At 42.0% G+C, this 20,407-nt stretch overlaps 1 protein-coding gene across 2 annotated transcripts in view; it reads left to right on the top strand.

Moving 5' to 3' along the window:
• The window catches only part of sbf2 (SET binding factor 2), a 91,658-nt gene that overhangs the window by 35,579 nt on the left and 35,672 nt on the right, over positions 1–20,407 (top strand). For both annotated transcript variants that reach the window (XM_035159235.2, XM_035159150.2), the window contains exons 4-17: positions 1,443–1,577; positions 1,950–2,060; positions 3,524–3,629; positions 7,120–7,252; positions 8,565–8,673; positions 9,012–9,125; positions 9,340–9,417; positions 9,674–9,787; positions 10,554–10,682; positions 11,664–11,762; positions 11,927–12,131; positions 12,320–12,429; positions 13,376–13,525; positions 19,811–19,879. In XM_035159235.2, coding sequence (XP_035015126.1) covers positions 1,443–1,577; positions 1,950–2,060; positions 3,524–3,629; positions 7,120–7,252; positions 8,565–8,673; positions 9,012–9,125; positions 9,340–9,417; positions 9,674–9,787; positions 10,554–10,682; positions 11,664–11,762; positions 11,927–12,131; positions 12,320–12,429; positions 13,376–13,525; positions 19,811–19,879 — 1,662 coding nt within the window. The remainder of the gene's footprint in view (positions 1–1,442; positions 1,578–1,949; positions 2,061–3,523; positions 3,630–7,119; positions 7,253–8,564; positions 8,674–9,011; positions 9,126–9,339; positions 9,418–9,673; positions 9,788–10,553; positions 10,683–11,663; positions 11,763–11,926; positions 12,132–12,319; positions 12,430–13,375; positions 13,526–19,810; positions 19,880–20,407) is intronic.

Here is a 20,407-nt window from a genome sequence, read left to right as displayed (position 1 = left end):
TCATGCAGACTTGTTCCTGCAAAGCAAACACTACTCCCTGGATTGAGTTCATGTCTCTGACGATGCTTCTTGAAACGTGAGGGTGTTTGGACAGTCTTTAGCCTCTAACCCACATCCTTATCTGCACCGTCGGATTCCAGGGAGAGTCCAGACAGGCGGCGCAGGAATGTATTTTGTCTAATAATTGAACCAAATCTTAAGAATAATGGTGAAATGTGACCTTCATCTGAATGAGATATTTTGATCCCGTGCTCCTCAGTCCTGAGATACCGACGCACTTATGGCATGTTTTCACTGCCTGGAGAAATATACCAGATTGTGATAAGGGCTTTAGTTTGGAATGAGCGCGGAGAGGTCGGTGAATCAGTGCTATGATAGAGCACAGGGATTCTCAATAGAGAATTAAATCTCAATTAGAACCAGATTGCTGCCCGTAAAGAATTGTTGGGGTAGAGGTATATAAAATGTTTGACGTGACAAAAATAGAGTTAATTTGATCTGAATTCGGTAATTGTTAAAATCTGTTCAAAATCTGATTTTAAACTGCACTCATGTTTTTGGCAATATTATTGCCTACAATTACAATTACTTAAATTGTGATTCTTGCCTCTTCCAAGGGAGATCTTTCATTAACCTCATTGTAATTTTATTAAACGTGTTGTGTTCATTCAGTTACTCGACTGGGATCAGCAACTGTAAAGGGACTGTTTGGGAAATGAGATTAATTAATAGTCCAAACTTTCATAAAAGTGTTTCTCCTCTCTGGAGACAAAAGAGCATCTTTAGGAATTTTTGGAAGTTGATATTTTTGTTTTGTACAACCAACTTTTCCACTACTCAATTGATTTGGATTTAATTTGAATTTAAATCCAATATACAAGGCCGCGACAGATATGGATTTTTCGAGGTGGATTCCAATATGATATTAGATAGTAAAAATGTTTTTAATACCAATGCATCGGCCATAAAAAAAAAATATTTCTAAGCGATGTCAAACTAAGTTGTCAAACTCTCATGACAAAGAAATGTAATCGAGACTTGATCATTTACATTAAACATTCATTTTTACTATAAGTAACTTTAATTATGAATTCAACAATCAGGCTCTGCAATAAACATTAGTCAGTATTAATACACATTATTCAGTATTTTTAGAGGTGAAATTAAGTTTCCAGTCACTACTTTCAAGAAACACAATCAATTCCAGTTGCCTATGTAGGCTACACATTTCATGGAAGATACCATGATTTTGTTGACTGAGAATCTTCACAGATATGTCACACAGTAATTTACATTAAAACTTGGATGTTGTTGTATATCAAAATCTGTAATTTTTTTCCTGAACCATGCTGATCTTCATTCAAGGTCTATTGTCCATGCCTCAGTGTTGAACTCTTCAACTGAAATTGTGGTTTTTTTTGTGCTTGTTTTTGATATTTCAGGGATCAAAGAGTATTGAGGTTGACGAAGATGAAGATGAGGAGGCAGAGGAGGATGGACTGATCCAGCCAGCTCAAGTGTTTGCACCAAAGAGTCTCATTCTCGTGTCCAGGCTGGATTATCCCGAAATATTCCGGGTAATAAGACACGACGTGATGAAATCTTGATTGAAAATATTTTTCTGTCTTGTCCAGAAGGAATATTCAGATATTTTTTTTTTACATACTTGAGTAAAGTGAAGACAGTAAAGCCTACGTACGTCAGATCTTTTCATTCCAAAGTTGATCACAGACTCACATTCAGTCATGCTATCTAAGGCAATAAGTGCTCCGCTGTTACAATGAGCTAAATAAACTGAGCTATGACGCCTAACCATTCTTGTCTCATGGCCCAGATAGAGTAAAAGCAGACGATGATTAACAACGAGCTGCAATATTAATGTCTATAAAGAGTAGTTATCCTCTGTGTGTATCCCTGTCTTACTAGTATTTCACTGGTTGCTCTCGCAGGGCTGCTTGGGTCTGATCTACACCGTCCACATCGATAGCCTGAACTTCCCATTAGAGGGTCTGGTCGCCAACCTCTTCACATTCCAGGTTCCCGTTGCTGGTGGATCCCAGGTACGTCTCACCTGAGGCACAGCCAAAGTGCAGCGGTCCGCAAAACATGTCACACTTCTGCTACCGGCCCAGAAGGCAGACAAGACCAGGGGCTGGACTTGATGCCTCGATGGAGCAGCCACTAAAATGATTTATGTCTGCTGTGCAGCCAATTAGGAGTGTCTTGTTGCCGCAGGCACTCATTTTCTGATACATAGTTGTCATTTTTTCCATCGTGTTGCTCGGAGCAAAATACCTCAGTCTAAAGTGGGACCAATAACAGCGAAGACCTCTTAAACTGTGTTAATAGCAGTTTGGAGGAATATATTCAGAAAGTCACAGCACTAACACGCATCATTACTTTCCTTGCTGCAGTTTGGTGTCAGAAGGTGAGGATGTTAATCCAGTGAACCAGGCAACAGTTTACTTACTGACACCTTTGGAAAAATAACTGTCAAGCAAGTGACAGTTTGTTTAACATGAGCCCCGGTGCCGGAGCGCATGTCTCACAAATATGTTAGTTCACTAGTACAACTGTGGAGGAATCCTCATCACCCCTGCACGGAGAACCTCAGCAGAGTAGCAAAAAATGTATCAGTACGACTTTGATCTTTCTCTTTAATGATGAACTTTTCCTCTAGTGTTCTTCTCTACCAGCCACTGGAAAAGGAGAAAGAGATCACATGACATAAGTACTGGCCTCTGTTCACTGTCTCCTTTTCAAATTCAGGATACATTTTAAGGTTTTATTAATAAAAACAAATATTTATAAGGGCTGGCACCACATCATTTATTTGAACTGTTCCACCGTCATTCCTGAGCACTGAGGGGAACCAACCAGGCCTTTGCAGTGGTTGCCCCCTAATCTCTGGAGCAGCTTATATATTTGTATCAGAACTGCTCAGACCCTAGAGAAGCTTTAAACATTGCTTAACACCCACTTCCTCTCACTGGCTTTCAGTTCCAGTTGAGTTGGAGACCTCGATTTACATAATTACTGCTATTGTGCAATAATCTAATTGTGTAATATTTATAATGTTTTTATTTATTTATTTATTCTCTGTTTTTTATAAATATTTGTATATTCTTTAGTTTTCGTATTTTAAGCCTGTTCAGCATTTATGTCAACCGTGATAAACGTGCTTTCAAACATTTCCCAGTATTGCATCACTAATTTGACTCGAATAATCAGTAAAGGTACATTTCAGCAGCGCAGACACACGCTTTAGGAGTCTGTCTTTTTTTGTATATTTCAAAATGAAAGGCTATTTTTAGAGGTGAGGTTCCTGGAATGTTGTTGCATCTGTGGGTTGCACCAGTCACGATCTTTTGCTCAGTGAGAAGCTGACTCATTTAGTTGGTTTATTCAGCCATGTCAGCATGTGTCTTGTTTAAATGATGCAGCCCTGGTGCCCACAGAAACCTTTTTTTTTTTTTTCCATGACAACTTTTCTGACCTTGGCTGCATTTGTCTTTCTTTACAGAAGCTGTTCAGCCTGGGAGCAGGAGACCGGCAGCTCATCCAGACGCCTCTGAACGACACACTGCCCGTCACGTGCAAGAGTGTTGCTCTGCTCTTCCAGCAGCTGGGTGGGTCCAGGCACTTTGATAGCTACTGACTGGTCATCATGAGACAGGATGAGACTTGAGTCAGGACATAACTTGTTAATGACTGTGGGACTAAATCCCAACAACAGCATGTTGATGTGTCACTTATTTGTTATTTGCTACATGATTTGTTGAAGGAAGAACAGTTTCCTGCTGCCGGATGTCACATCCACACAATACTTCTTTTTGGCCTTTGGAAAATTTGGTATGGTTTGTGAGGCTGGTTGTTCTAATCTGAGCGCTCACACTCTAAAAACATTTGTCTTTAATTACTGCCATAGTTTTCTTAGCTGAATTTAAGAAGCAGATTATTGTCTGTGACATGTTTTACATTCACTCATTGATGATCCTTATCAGATTTTTGGAGGCTCTGCTGATCACATGGTGATAAACTACTGTGCCGTACAACTTTTACAATCTGGGGACTTTTGCAGTAAGCCCATAAGAACTTGGATTAATTCTGCACTAAATGTGTCTGAGGCAAGATTATGTGGTTTTCACTGTGTCCCATCCCAGTAATTTTTTGTCCGGGCAAGAATGTGCACATGATGAAGATTTGATTTAGTTTGCTGGTTTCACGTTTTCTTTGCACAATATGTTTAGTCAGAACATAAATCTGTTTTTGTGCTTGTGTTAGAGATACAGGCCTGATTCACTGTGACTCATACTGTACAGTCTGTAGTTCCAGTTATTGGGGAGTGCACTGTGCTCATCTGAAAAAGACAATTTGGCATAAACCATGAATTGAGCCATTGTTTTATTTTATTTTATTTTTTTCCACTTTTCAGGTCATTCCAGAAAAATCATATTTAATTTTCTGCAACTCTAGGCGAACATCTGTGAGCCGAGATTGAAATTTAATATAATTCACCTGAAATGCGATTTGTAATGGAAAGTTGGCCCCTACAAAGCCACGTTTGATAAGAAGAATGTGCTTGAAAACAGAGTGTGTTTTATTTCCTGAGTCTATTAACACCATCCTCCTTTTGTTTGGACACACTGGGGAACATGCGCATGGGGGGTACTTACACGATACACATGTGATCAGGGTCATGTGGAAGTCAGGCATTTGTGGCTGATCTGGATACACGAAACAAAACAATCTTGACTTAATACCCAACAGTGGTCCATCAGTCTTCATAAGCTGGTTTCCATTCATCAGTGCACAGCAGTATGTGAACAATGAGTGTTAAGTGCTGTTGTGCTCAAGTCTGACTTGCTTTAATTATACAGTATTTCCATGTCATCTGAGGTCAGAGTATCACGACAGCCTGGTCACTGCCGTATAGTAACATGTTTGAACCTTTAGGCTGCTGCAGGACAGGTGACATGTTATTCTTTATATTGTTATTGTTTATTCACTACTATTATTCACTTTTGATAGCAAGTCATGTGCAGAGTAAAAAATCCAGATGATAGCTAGGCCAATGTGACTGAACCCAAACCGAAGCCGAACCTTAACAAAACTTTGTCCAAACCCGGCCCGACCCCTCGGGCTCCGGTCAGGTATCCACACTCTAATCTGCATGCTAATTTATGTTAACAATTTCCCGGCTGGAGCCTGTGACCATACCATTCTTCTTATCCCTCTCCTGGCAAGAAAGCCATTCATCCTATTTATCTCTGCAAAGGATGTTGTGTTTCCATTTGCTTTTGTTTGTTTGTTAGCACGATAATGGGAAAAGCTACTCGACTGATTTTATTGAAATTTTGTGGAGAGGAGGGGCACGATCCCCGGAGGAACCCATTAAGTTTTGCAGCTGATCTGGATAAACGGACATATCCAGAGTTCCTTTTCACTTTTTAACGTGGCAAAAGAGGGCGGAGTTATACTCTCCCCTTGTACCTTTGTTTTCAAAATATTTCACTATTCCTGTAACAGAAGGTCAATATATGATCAATGAAGTTAATACCTCGGTCTGTCTTCTAATTATACAAGTTTTCATTTTTCCGCTGTTGCACCAGTAAATAGTTGTAGTAAAAAAATTGCATATGATTGTGTAGCAGGACGTCAGGAGAATCTGCTCTCGTTGCATTCAGGGTGAAAGTAACGGACAGACTCAGACAATGTCTCAGTTAATCATTCTTCTTCCCTTACAACTGCTGAGGCGAAGGTAAATATCCCAAGTCAGCTGATCAGTTACACTCGCAGAGAACAAGTGCATCCTTCCCACCTATTAGGTCATCCTCATGTCCGTATAAGGACGGGCGAGTAGCTGTGCAGGCAGGCAGGTCGGCACATCGCCGCGGGTGCACAGTTCACCGGAGTCACCAGAGAGGAATGTGTGTTAAACATGTCACACTGGACAGGAAGTACATTCCGTGGGGCGAGATAAAACCGGCCGTCAACAGCCTGTTTGTTGTTTGCTGCTTTTGTCCGGGGCCTGTTCCTCTTTATCTAAGGGTCGGAAATGTGTCGCTGTTTCCAGGAGATAAGTCAACACCTGAACCTGAGGTGTGACTGTGCAACCTGAGCCTCAGTGATGTGGTCACATGACCAAGGCACAGTCTTGTGCGTCTCTTTTAATAGAAAGAGTGACCTTTGGACCCACCTTGTCTAAAAGTGATGAATTAATTCTGTTGGTATGGTCGGTGGCTCATTCAGTTTCAATTGTCAGATTTTGTTGAGGCTCATGTTTCCTGTTTATCACTGAAACGCTCCACTGAGGCGGCCAAACATCCAGACCCAGCGCCCCCAGTGGTGCGGATACGTCTGCCCGTGTTCCTCTCTCCTTATCACTGCGACGTGTGATGAATCGGTCTGTCAGTCGCTTGAAAGGAAACAATAACAGGAACTGTAAACTTAGAATTCTTCCTGAATGTCACATCAGTATTTGAAATATTATTAATACCGTGCGAGAGTGTGTAATTTCCTTTGTTTTCTCAGAGATGAGTTTTCCCATAGGCTTTGCATTCAGTGTTTAATATAAACTGTCCCGTTTGGTTGTGGAAACTTATTATTTTTGTCTTCATGAGCCAGCAGCCTACGTGGTTTTAGATAATAGTGGACAGCTTGCAGGAGATGTGATCAACCTGTTGGCTCCTTTATTATATATCAAACCATTTGCAACTGACATTAATAAAGAGTTAATATGAATTAATATTTAAACAGATTTAATCTTAATTTGAGAATAAGTGGTAGTCTTTCAAAAGAGTCTTTGAAAAGTAAGATTTAGTTAAAATTTAGTTAACTCTTCGGATTTCAAAATGAGACCACTCCCGGAAATTGCACTCCAGTCTTTAAGTATTACGACAACCATCTATGTGACGCCTGATATGGTTGCTCTGCAGCACTGCCAAAATTACAAAATAAATCTTAAAAGATAGTTTTGTTCTAATCTGTGTTCAAGGTTAGAAAATTCCCCCACAAAAAGCCACGAGTGATAAATGATCTGGAACAATGTGGCAGTCGCGTTACAACAACTACCTCCTTATTTTTCATTATCTCATGGTTTTTTATTTCTCATTCCAGGAATCCAAAACGTTCTGAGCCTGTGTTGTGCGGTTCTGACAGAACACAAGGTTTTGTTCCACTCCACCAGTTACCAGAGGCTCGGCGAGGCGAGCCGCGCCCTGGAAGCCCTCATGTTTCCCCTTAAATACAGGTGAGTGTGTGTGTGTGTGTGTCTGACCCCGGCAGCGCGACAGTTTCTCATGTGACTTTCCACTGCCTCCTCGACCGCTGCTATGTTTCCTGTGGATGATCCGACTGATGATTAACTTTGTTCAACACTGAACTGTCACACTTTGTTTAACGGCGTACATGTTGTAACTTTCAAGGGATTTTCCACTCACTCACTCTAAGAATGCCCTTCTTCTATAAGTGGCTTTCATTGGCACGGTGAGCATTTTCTTTTCCAGGTCCAGTTCCATTTTTCAAAAAAAGCCATTAAGGTGTCTGATATGGGCAAGCACATAATGGTCACATGATCAGTATAGACAGGTCTGCACAGATCATGAAACTGTTCACCTGGCTGGCACACATTTTTTACTGTTGATACGATTCAATAGCCATGGGACATGAAAGGCTTTTTAACCTCACCACCTTCTTGAGTGTCATGTAGGCAATGTAATCTTCTAATGTTCACTGTTTTGTCTGAGGACATTTAAACTTGAGGCAAGGAGACAGTGCTCCAGTGAGTCATCCTACAGTTAATGGGCATCTTTTAAGAATACAATACTGATAGTAATACAGTATCAATAGGAATTCAGTCATCAATGATTGTGTTCCTCAACATTCTGGCGAACATGTACTATATATTCTGTGAAAGGAGAACATGCTCTCATGGGTTTATCAGTATTAAAGTAATTGTATCCATGTTGCTCTGCCCTAGTTGCTATTATTTAATGAAACTAGTGCAGCCCGTTCTAAAACTGAAACTTTAAATGTGACCTGCAGCAATTGAGCCGCGTTAGGTAAAGACGCTGAAGCTGTTCCACCGCTGCTGCACAAAGAGCCGTTGGCCTGTTTATCCAAAGTTTAGTGAAGCTCGACTCAGTTCACAGAGCCCTGACCTGGAGAACCGCTTGTCACTTTCATTGATGAGTTCCACCAATTTCGACACTGCACCTCCTTGGGCCCTTAACAATGCACTTGCCAAGTGTGAAGGCAAAAAGACGGTTCTCAAGATATGAGAGACACACAATGATTTCTGGAATTATTAGATAGACTTAAGCTTGTAAAAGATAACATTGCAAAATGTAAGAATATCATCTGAGACACAGTTACTAACTTTTCTTCTGTCTTAATGTGATTTTATTCATTTCAATGTTATAATAAAGAACAGTCAAGCACTTCCCTTGTACACTCTAGGCTCTCAGTTGCTCAGGCATCCTTGAATTCTCACCTCTCTCTCTCTCTTCCTAACATACTTGAAAGTATTCTGTGTATTCATCATTGTGTCCTCATGTGTTCAGTTACCCGTACATCCCTATTCTACCATCGCGGCTGCTGGAGGTCCTGAGTTCACCCACTCCCTTCATCATCGGCGTGCACTCCATGTTTCAGACTGAAATCCAAGATCTGGTGAGTTGGAACGCGTCGCATGCATCCAGCAATCTCTCTATGTTGCGTGCAGAACTCGTAGATCATAAATTGTGCTTCCAAACACATGCAAATCATTAAGAAATAATTTTGTTATTTAGAGTCTATTTTGATAGAAATGATAATGACGCATCGTGGCATATTAGGATTTTGTTTTTCCTACTGACGAGGAGAAAAGAAGTTGACGTTTTTACACATGAGGATGTGAATAATCAGGATGTTTATTTAGTTGGTTTTGGAAAATATGTTGCACCACACTGTACAACCTCCATCTGCAATCAAACCACCTGACCCGTCGTTGTTCTGTGTCCTTTCACCAGTTGGATGTTATTATTGCTGACCTGGATGGAGGAACAATAAAGATTCCTGAGTGCATCCACTTGTCCCTGCTCCCTGAACCTCTGCTGCACCAAACACAAACTTCCCTTTCCCTGGTAAACACAAACACGCACTCATACATGGCCCACACGTACTAACACACACATTAATATGACTGCTTTAGAAGTGAGCAACTTTAAAAAGTACCTCCTTGTTCAGCCACATCTGAATCATGTGATACATTTTCCAAGGAGCGTTGACTAATGTTGCCGTGGCAGTTATGTGATGTGGAAATAAATAAATTACTGTGAAATAAATGTATTTTCTCAGGTTTTGCATCCTGATCTGGAGATAGCTGACAATGCGTTCCCTCCCCCTCGCACTGCACCCTCAAACCTCAAGTTGTTGGTAAGTCGTCATGGCTTTAACATGCCCTCTTCCTCCTCCTCCTCCTCCTCCTCCTCCTCCTCTCACACATGAGGAGGACATCTTAACCATCATCAAACTAAATATCTTATTGCTACGAGGTTACAGTCACTGACTGATTGTAACCCATTACCCCCAAGACAAACAACATGTATGTTGCATAATTTACTCACTAGACTGCATAGCTGGTTGATGACTCATGTCTGTGTACATGTGTATGTGCATGTGTGTGTTCCAGGATAAGGAGGTGAGGGCCGTGTTTCTCAGGCTGTTTGCACAACTCTTCCAGGGCTACAGGTCTTGCCTGCAGCTCATCCGCATCCACTCTGAGCCTGTTATTCATTTTCACAAGGTAAGATAACGACCTAACACAATTCCCACTGTTGAAAGTCAGATTTTGCACAGAAACCTCATTTTCCAGCGTGTGACCTCAGATTAAACCCTCCTCAGCAAACACGTTGTTCTGTAAATACCAAACAGATAAACCTGTCAGGGATGTATAGAGAGTGTGTTTGTGTGCATGCATGTGTGAGTGCGCATGTTGTTTTACACGCGTTGTAGAGGCGCCGTGACTCCTCAGTGAGGCTCTGCCTTTGTTTATGCGAGCTTGGGACACAGTCCTGTAACCTTGAGCATGGCCCGGCGATGAGCCATATGAAACACATTAGGTTTACATTTTTGTTTTGTGCCGGGGATTTTGTTTGTTCGTGTCTGTTCGTGTCTCCGTGGTAACTCCACAGCACATCATCCTCAAAGTACCCCACATGGATCGCATTATAAACAAATGCTCAGCTTAGTCGCCTGGAATTGCTGACTGGAGGCAGCTTGAGTGAACTGTGCTTTATCTTCTCTCCCCACAAGCACAAATAATTACGCGTAAAGTAAATGAATTCGCACATGGTCAGAATAAGATTTATTGCCCTTTTTCAATACGCTGTAGAATCAGTGATTTCAGAAGGCGGAGCTGCCAGTGTCAGTCCCCACCGCGGGGAAAGTTTTGTAATCGTATTCTGTAATCACTGTGCTTGTTTTTCAGTCTACAGTTTACCCATATAAACAGGATGACATTGCTTCCACCTGTCTGCGATTGTAACTGCTCTAATTCTGACATTATCCAGACTGCCTTCCTGGGCCAGCGAGGCCTCATTGAGAACGATTTCCTGACCAAGGTTTTGGATGGCATGGCCTTCGCTGGCTTCGTCTCGGAGAGAGGTCCCCCTTACAGAGCCTGTGATCTCTTTGATGAGGTACGGTACCACGACGCTCCGCTTACAGCCGAGCGGCATTAGCCTTCACTCTTGAAGTCGGGGACTTCATACACAGACGCTGTCCTACTCCTACGTGGATAAGAAACTATTTTTATTGAAGTCTAGTCACATGCAGTCAATCTGTTCATGCTCATCCAGTGACCTGGTTATCAACTAATCAATAAGGTCAGTGTTGGTTATAATCAGAGGTGTAATGATTCTCCAAGCCACAGTTCAGTTCACCCATTATGAGCGAATAAAAAAATTGTTTAATCGAAGGCGATATCATGATGGTGCGATCGCGGTGGGACCACAATAGTCGCGTAGTTTAAAAACAATAAAGTAGATGAAATGTGCAATGCTTCCAAATACACAGCTTATCCTAACTTTAAACAGAAGTAGAATACCTTCACCACCAGTCCCCTTAAATTAGAACCAGCCTTATAGCTAGGGCCACATTAGGTTTCAGAGCTCCACGTTGGTGATGGTTACAGGTTTCTCACCTTATTTGTCACCATACAGTGGCTGAAAAAATCCTACACCCCTTTGAAATCACATTTAAATCCAATAGATCCAGATTTTTATTTGGATCTGCCCGAAATTGCATAAAACTATCTTGCAATGTGAAAGAAAGTGAAAAAGAAATCCTGGATTTGTCCCCTAATCCGGATCTGCACTAAAATGTTATTGTTTCTTTCCTGTTCATTTTCACATCCTTCCATTAAGTTTCGGAGAAATCCATTTAGTGGTTTTTGGGTAATGCTGCTTACTAACAAATAAACAAAAGTTTCTGACTCAAGTCGTTACACCTCTGGGTTGCCCTGCAAGAACACTGTTCATCAGTAAAACCTTGGGAAGGGTGTTCTACTAGATGATGATGATGATGATGATGATGATGATGACGATGATGATGATGATGCACCCATGTAACAGCACATATTACTGTTTTGATGTTTTCTTTATTGGTTGTATGTTTTCTAGCTGGTGGCCTTAGACACTGAGAGCTTTAAGGAAGAAGAGGTCGGCCCTAACAAGATGCAGAAGCACATCAGAGAACTGTCGGAGCAGCTGTACAGAAACGTAAGTCTTCATGCACAGAACTGCAACTCCTCTTTTTTTGTTTTTCCTGGACAGGGCAGATGTCCTCGTTTTAGCACGCTCTACACGTGTTTTGCTTTATAGCCACTATATTTACAGCCGTGTGTCCTATTAATGCATGTTTGCCCCCGGTCGATACACTGTAGGAGAACCCGAACCCCCACATGGCATTCCAGAAAGTGCCTCGGCCGTCAGAGGGATCCCACCTACGCGTGCACCAGGTACCCTTCCCCCCGCTGGCTGACGAAAAGGTGGAGAAGATGCTGCAGGAGGGTGTGGCTAAACACAGCAGCTTACCAGCTTCTGTACGGCTTGAGAGGAAGTGCGTTGTTCCTGCGGGGCCTGGCGTCGGTAGGGCCAACTTTTAAACTGCTGGCATGTGACAAAACATAACAGCCCCTCTGTGTCTGCAACATTATGAATATTACCTAAGTTATAACATAGCTGTGGTGTTCTGTTTGGGTACAAACTGTGCCTTTTACTCTGTTATTCGCACCCTGCAGTGATTCCCCTCCTGTCCTGTGCTTTCTGTGTTCCAGTGTCTATTATGGGTAAGAGTGGTTCCGTGTTTAACAGCGCACGCAGGCTGGAGGTGGTGCGGAGCTGCATCTCCTTCATCTTTGACAACAAGACCCTGGAGACTGAACAGGTAATACCCAATGTCTTTCATCAGTGGGGCTAATCAACCTCTAAACAAGCTCAAGCACTGCAGGCATCTGCTCTGTGTGTTGCACCACTCCAGCAGGCAGCTTTGGAGCTGCAGAGAGCCGCTCTCTCCTCACCTCCATCATCCTAATATCTCCCAGCTGACACATAAGCACTCACATACAGAGATGGTTAGAGCCGATGCCAAAACACTCTCTGAATCCATGTCGGTATATTGCTAACTTTGCTGAGCAATAACTCCTGTCACATGGGTTTTTCCTCTAGAAGCATATGTCTTACACAAAAACGTCTGTTCAAGTTTTTCCTTTATTGTGGCCCCACGTATGTAAAGTCATAGGTGAACACTCTACCCAATATGCATCCAGTATGTTTAAAGTGGGATGGTTGCCAGTTGCTTAAGTATCCCCTTGGCTTCGTATAGGAGATATATAATCCGTTGTGTCCAAATGTAAGAATCCATAGCAAAAACATGATCCAAAAAACACATTTACCAAGTGCATATCTCAGCCAATAAGGGAGAGACAATCTAAAGCTTAAAATGATTCTTGTTTTTTATTGTAAGTGATGCCATGAAGAAGTCACAAAAATCAATCATACATTTTCATGGCATGCATTTCCCAGGTATCTCTGCATCAACTATAGACTCGAGCTAAAGCTTATAAAGATTGAAAAAATGTTTTGATCATATTCTAATCACTGTGAAGTCAGAAAATGATGTCCCATAGTGTAATGCACTGACCTTTGCATCATCATGATGACATCATTATGAAATGGTATTATGACAATATAAAGAATCTATGTGTGTACAGGGTCTCAATGTGTTTTCTATTTTTTGATCAATCACAAATTGTTGCTTGCCTCATTCATTTTTATTTAAAAGTATCTTCTTCTCTCATGAAAACCCTCCGTGTCTGCGTTTTTCTCAACAGACGCTGCCGGCTGCACTGCGCGCACTGAAAGGCAAAGCAGCTCGCCAGTGTCTGACTGAAGAACTGAGTCTTCATGTGCAGCAGAACCGCGCCATACTGGACCACCAACAGTTTGACTACATCATTCGTATGATTAACTGCGCCCTCCAGGTGAGGAACAGACAGAACACAAGTCACAGACACACCTCTTGCATCCATATTGAAGAGAGTCCATGCAGCTATGGAAGCAACAAAAATGTCATTTTCTAAATGACTTTTTTGTTCTTCTATTTTCAAGATATTGATGTAGAATCAGTCAAATAATCTTAACTTACTGAACATTAACTTTAGATTAGTTGTGTCATTTCGGTTTTTGTCTCCTCTGCTTCATTATGTGACATAATATGACATATGACATAATCTTGGGCTCAAGAAAATTGTCGCCTGAATAATCAAATTGTTTCATATTTCTTTAATAATAATTATAATTAAATAATAAATAGTAATACATTAAACACTGAGGGAATTACATCACACCGATTCATTTTAAGACTCTTCATCAAAAACTACTTTCAAAGAAAATGTTAGGGAGAAAACTACATCATCACTAGAATCAGTTTCTAGCCTCCGACAAAAGCAACATTCATTGAAATTGCACCACACATCAGAAACTGTGCATGTTGTCAAAATTATATATATATATAGTCCATAGTTAATGTCTGCAGATGTTTTTCTTTTAGGCTTCATCGACACACGTGACCAAAACTGATCATAGGAATTGACTTATAACATTTCGCCCTTTTTATTTAATTTCACCCCAAAAATATCTAATGACAAAGTTCACTGTACAGTAGTACGTGTCTAGATTAATATGCAAATGGTTTAGCGCTCTACCCCAAATTCTCAGCAGATGCCATTTTTTATGAGCCGTATCTGGTTCTAATAGAGCAAATAGCGATGTTTAAGTGGGGCAGTAGTGCACATAACCTAAGAAGCACAAGCCGAACCCTTTCTCGTCCACATTTTTTACATCTTTATTCTCAAGTTTGTCTTTGTTTACATCAACCTGGCAGCGTGTCGGCGCGTCTCGACAATGTTGCTCATTGTTCATCAGATAGTGTGTTTGTCTCTTCCTGGTCCTCATGCCTCGGCTACTTGTCATAGTGAGTAAGTAATGTGTTTTTGCGCAGCTCATAAAGAGTCAGTGAGGCTTCACTCAGCCCGAGCAGCCAGATCTTTATTGGTAGTTCCTCAGGTTTTACTGCCTTGAATCAGCCCCCTTCCATGGATTTAAAATATTTTAAGGAGTCCTCACAGAGTGCAACTTTTATGGAGCGACTTCGCATTCCAGTCATTCTTTTTATTTTTCCCCTTAATGAAAAAAAAAAGAAGCAATTAATCCCACAGTCTCCCCGGGCCAGGGACATGCAAGGTCGTCTGACGTGATATTTGACGTGTCCACAATTACACAACAGTTAAAAATGAACTTAAGTGCAGCTTTCATGACTTTGGCCAATATAATGTCTACCTTTTGGTTTACTACGCAGATTAATCAAAGTAATTTATGCCTCACTACGTAAGCAGGGTGACGTGAAATAGACAGCTTGTTGAGTCATCCCTCAAATGCTGCACAGTCTTCATTTCCAGGAGCAGAGATGAACAATGGCAGTAGTTTGTCAGTGATGTGCAAAAAGCCAAAAAGCCACCAATCTCTCTTCTGCATGACGACCTCTTGAGTCAGGACTTGAGTTATATTCCAGTCTGAATTGACGTGAAGCTGCGTGTTGTTTTGATGTACAATTGTTGTGGGGCTATCTGATAGCCAGGCCGTCTTTTTTGCACTGAAATGAGATCCTGATGTGTTAGATTTTGTTGGAACCAATGCGTGATTAGGGTGTTTTTTTTCCCCAGTTGTTTCAAAGCAGGACATGAGATGATTGTTAACAAAATGATGATCAGTAGAGTGAACCCCTGCAGAATGCACTGAGGAGATTAATATGGAATGCATGAGTCTAGTTGGAGTGATACAGCTCTTCTTTTGTCGAGGACAGATTCGGAGAAAAAACAGATAATTGTCTCGCACATCTGGAAATACAGATGTAGTCTGTACTTTATCTACTGTTTTCAACACAAGCTTTTAAAACCACACTTTTGATTTGATCCGTTCATAATAAGAGAAGGCGACAGAGGTCTGCCTCACTTTTAACATAGACTAAAATCTATATATGTTATTACCATATTGATGTAGTTTTAAAGACTAACTTGTGTCCTCTGGCCCGCTGCTGAAAAACCAATCAGCCACACATGGGGAGAGAAGCAGTAATTTCACAGATGGAGAAGAGACTTGATGTGGAGTGCACTTTAGTTAACTGCAGCATGGGTACGATATAGTCAGCCTTTCTCTCATTTGTCTTTATTTTTTTTAGATTTTATTGTGTATTGTTTCTCTTTCTTTTTCTCTTGCTTAAACATGAAAGGCGACCAGTTGTTCCTGGCTTTCATTTCTTAGTCTCAGTTGACTTGTGAGGGATTTGTCTCCGACAAGCTGTGAAAGGAATATAAATAGTAAATTGCATGACCAGTAATTACTTTCATACTCTGCACTCTGCCCTTTCTCTCTACGCCCGGCCACATAAGAGACCCGACACGATATTAACACAGGGAGTGAAGAAGTTGTGCATGTGTGTGTGTGGGTGTGTGTGCGTGTTAGAGACCCTTGAGTGCCTAACAAGCCAAAGTGACCTATTCTTTCAAAAATGTTGCTTGCTCTTTGTACAATGACAGCATGATACCTCATTTGGATTTCTGGAATACGTGTTGATGTGACACAGTAATTCGCAATGACATCATCAATAAGAGGCCAGTTGCAACATTCATTGTTTGTTGAATGTCAAACATCAGGCTGAATGACATTTCTGTTGTCTGGTTGCAATCAGGGTTTTCAGTCCAAAAAAGGTTTTGCAGGCGAACCGTGATACGAAAACTGTGCAAGAGGTCAAAGGTTAGGACATTTGAGTCAGATGGTACTGTGCCGTGTCAGTAATTGTTAATTTGTTTTTCATTCTTCAAATTTTTTATGATTCGCAAAACAATGTCGAGACACTCTCTGGAATGAGTTAACATGGACCAAAAGTTTACACTGACGCATTTTTTCCTGTTTAAACATCTGTTGTAATCCTTATCTGTTTCTCTGCCACGCACAGTAACAGCAATCATTAAGGCATTTGAGTTAATTGCACGTTTACACGTGCGTGCGTGTGTGCCTGTGTGCCTGTGGGCCTGTGTATGTGTGTGTGTGTGCCTGTGTGTTTGTGTGTGTGGGGTGCTCCCGATTTTAGAAGTAAACGTTGCGCAAGCCATGTGGGGGAACGAGCCCTGCTGTGGATGTATCCTGGCATCCCAACCATTTCCTGTCAGATAGGATTATGAGCCCTCTGTGCTCTGCTCTCAGGGCCGAGGGCCTCATGATGGTGCTCAAAAACACACTGAATGGCAGTTCACTGCGAGGAGAGGGGGAACAGGGCGGGAGGTCCATGGGAAGTGGCCGCAACCGCATGGAGTCAATGCGTTCTGCACGATCCCGGAGCTTGATGCGGAACAGTAATGTGCAGCGGCTGCAGGATACGGAAACGCTGGAAAAGTAGAAGGCACTTAATGTGACTGTCCTGTCTGAGCTGATGGACGAGAGCCCCTACCAACTTGAGCCCATGTCCCCGCTGGAGCCTGGGGGCTGCCTGCTGGAGTTCAGTCACTGTGCACATCTCCTTTAATAGTGAATACGTGACTTCGTTACATTTTTATTTAGATCATAAATTAGTTTCTTGCTGTGAGAACATGGCCCCTGTCTGCCTTGATCTTCCTGATGGATTGTTTTTTTTTTACGTAATATGGTCACTGGGAATCTGCACTCAGTATCATTCCCATGGTCAGATAACGTTCCCTAAGATGTACGTGCATCAGTATGTCCAGGTAAACATCTGCGTTAATCGGATTTCATGCTTTCACTGTGGAAAATCGGTTTGTTGCTCATCTTGACATCCCAGAGGTTAAATATATGGCTTATTCCTCTTTCTATAGCCGCAATCAACTGTAACGCTTTTGTTTTTCTATGTCCATAAGCACTCGTCCGTGTCAGCTCTTTGCTCAGTTTTCCTGGAAAGCGATAATGTCCCTGAAACACACAGGAAGCTCTTGTTTGTTCACATCCTCCAGCGTTTGTGTGTCACATGTTCGAGCTTCTTGTTTTTGCTCGCTGCATACGTGTCTGACACAGAGCGGCTGTGTTAGTCATCATAGACCTTCGCAGCTCCTGCCGCCTCAAGAATAAGGGAAAGAAATGGTGGGACGTACATAATGGGAGGAAAGGAAGACGGCAGGGTGTCCGTGCAAACAAACACGGGGGTTTGCAACAACCTACCATCCCTCCATTCTAGAAATCCTGAATAAGAGAACATAAATTTCCACCCTGCACCATGTGGATCCGTTTCTGCTCAATCCCAATGATCGAGTCCTAAAGCACTACAGATCGCTCTGCTCTACTTTCACTTTTCATTCAGTCTAATTCCAGAACTGCTCCAGATTTCATTTCTTATCCGTTCTTCTTTGTTAGTTGACCTCCAAAGCTTTTGAGCTGTCACTTACCCTCTCTGTCTGCTTACAGGAGATTAAGGTGGAGGTTTGCAGGTGATAATAAGTGGGGTTTAAGTAAACCTGATCATGTCACTTTACCTGAGACACGACGTGTTGAAACAAGCACTCGACGTGTTCGTAATCTGAAGCACACCTTTCTTTTCAGAGCAGAAAACGTCTGAGTCATACGTTGCTGGTCCATAAACCCTCCTACATGCATTACTGTACTGTGTGTTGTTGGATTGTTAGATACTACTTGCATGTGCAAATTTCCACTTGTTGTTCTATTTTGTCTGCGGTGCGTGAACTCCTGCGACCTGCTGCATTGTTAGGTCCGGCTGGTAAACAATGCGTTGGTGCCGCTCCAGGCTGGAACATTTCACCGCAGCCCAAATAACTGCAAAGAAAAACACAAGCGACAAGGAAAATAAAACAGAAACTATGTTGCCTGGTCGACGGGGGGGCCAGGCTTTCATGTGGAACTTGTGTTTTGCATTTTCTCCCTCCTCTTTTTTTTCTTTTTTTTTTTTCAGAGGAATGGCGATAATAGAGGCCCCCCCAGCAGTGCAGACCGCTATCAGAAAGTGCTGCATTCCTCTCCCTATCTCTCCTACCAAAATTAAACACTGATAGTGTGGAGAAAAACTCAGCCATAAGTCAAGATTTTCCTTTTTCATTGTGATGCAACATTAAAAGAGAAAGTTTATTGTAAAAAAAAAAAAGAAGAGGAAGAAAGGAAAAGACACATTTTCTGTCCATGAGTTTCCACTGAGGGTTCTGAGGTGCGGCACCATGTCAGAATCAGTGCTGTTGTTGGTACAGTCTTAAATCAAGTTACCTCTGGCCATTCTCATTTACGGGGTTCAAAAAATAAATCCCTGAAAAGCTCACCAGAGTTAAGTACCAATTTCCTGCGAATGAAGTACTTTTAAGTCCAGCTCGCGTCCCTTCCTCTTATTCTCTGTGATCTCTAAGGGAAAATTTTGTTTGGGCCCCTAAGTCCCCCGGCCGGCTCTAAGCCTCTTAATGTACCATTCATCTTAATACAATTCTCTTGAGAGCAGCATCAAGCTCCGCCTCTTCGACCTGAAACATTTCCAAAGACAGGTTGGCGTGGTGCGTGGCCGCCAGAGAGGGAACATTCTCGGCTATTTCCTGATTTAAATTTTGGAAAAAATTATTATTTTCAGGTTGTTTGATAACGCAGCATTCTGTGGCCAGAGAATTTTATGCAACGTCGTATGATGGAACGAGAAATTCAAAACATAGAAATGACCAATAAAAAAAAAGACTGGAATGCTCTGACAAGTGTGTCAGGGCAGGGATTGTATAAGGCTATTGAAAGCATAAGTCCCCATAGTTGAGCAGAGTGAGTGGATTCTGCAGATATGGTTGTTTAACAAGACATTTAACAAGAGTGTCTTTATATAACAGGAAGTGATGTTTGCTAAAGATCCTTCACCCCCCCCCCCATTGTTCCACCCAGATCACATCTCTGCACTGACCATCTCCAGCAGCTCGTCAGTCATGTAGTTTCTTCTTAGAATTTCACATTTCAGAATACATGCATTCATTATTTCAGTATAATGAGAGTGATGATTTTCCTTTTAAGTTACCAAATCTGACAGAAATGTCGTCCCGTGTGTGTGTGTGTGTGTGTGTGTGTGTGTGTGTGTGTGTGTGTGTGTGTGTGTGTGTGTGTGTGTGTGTGTGTGACCTCTCTGTTGGACACCAGCGTGGCTCCATGTAAAAGGTGTTCACAGAGCTGTGTAACATGTCTCCTGCTGTGTTCTGCCCTGCTCACTCTTCTCTGTGTTCGGCCCACAGGACTGCTCCAGCTCAGAGGAGTTCACAATGGCCGCTGCCCTGCTGCCCCTGTCAACAGCCTTTTACAGGGTAAGGAAACTGAATATATGCATGTGTGTGTGTGTGTGTAGGACCCCATTCACACTCAGTCTTAACATCTGTCCTGAGGGATCCAATCGCAAGTGGTCAGAGCTTCGTATGTGTCCTGAGATCTGATCACTCACTGATCACTGTACGAATGTAGCCACATTATTTTAGTGTGTGAACGCAAATGTGTCCTAGGCCACATATGAAGGACCACCTACTCAGCTGACATTCTCTGACCCACTCAAGTTTCACAATGAAACGTCACAGTGTCTTTACATACACATTTGTTTGTGGCCACCGCAACAATATCAACACTGATCTCCACATAATGGTTCTTTAATTGGCTAAAATTATCATTCCTTCATTCAGACCCTCCTGATTCTGCTCTGTCTCTCTCTTGCTGACGCCGACACACAATGACTCACACACACACACACAAACACACTGACATTGGACACATCTGTAACCTCAGACTTGGTGAAAACAACAGTATTCAGCCTGCACGAACGTGACAGGCGTGGAGCGTGATAG

This window comes from Hippoglossus stenolepis, chromosome 1, assembly GCF_022539355.2.
Source record: "Hippoglossus stenolepis isolate QCI-W04-F060 chromosome 1, HSTE1.2, whole genome shotgun sequence".
Classification (NCBI taxonomy): domain Eukaryota; kingdom Metazoa; phylum Chordata; class Actinopteri; order Pleuronectiformes; family Pleuronectidae; genus Hippoglossus; species Hippoglossus stenolepis.
Note: the sequence above shows the minus strand (reverse complement) of the source record. Positions and strands in the feature narration are given on the sequence as shown.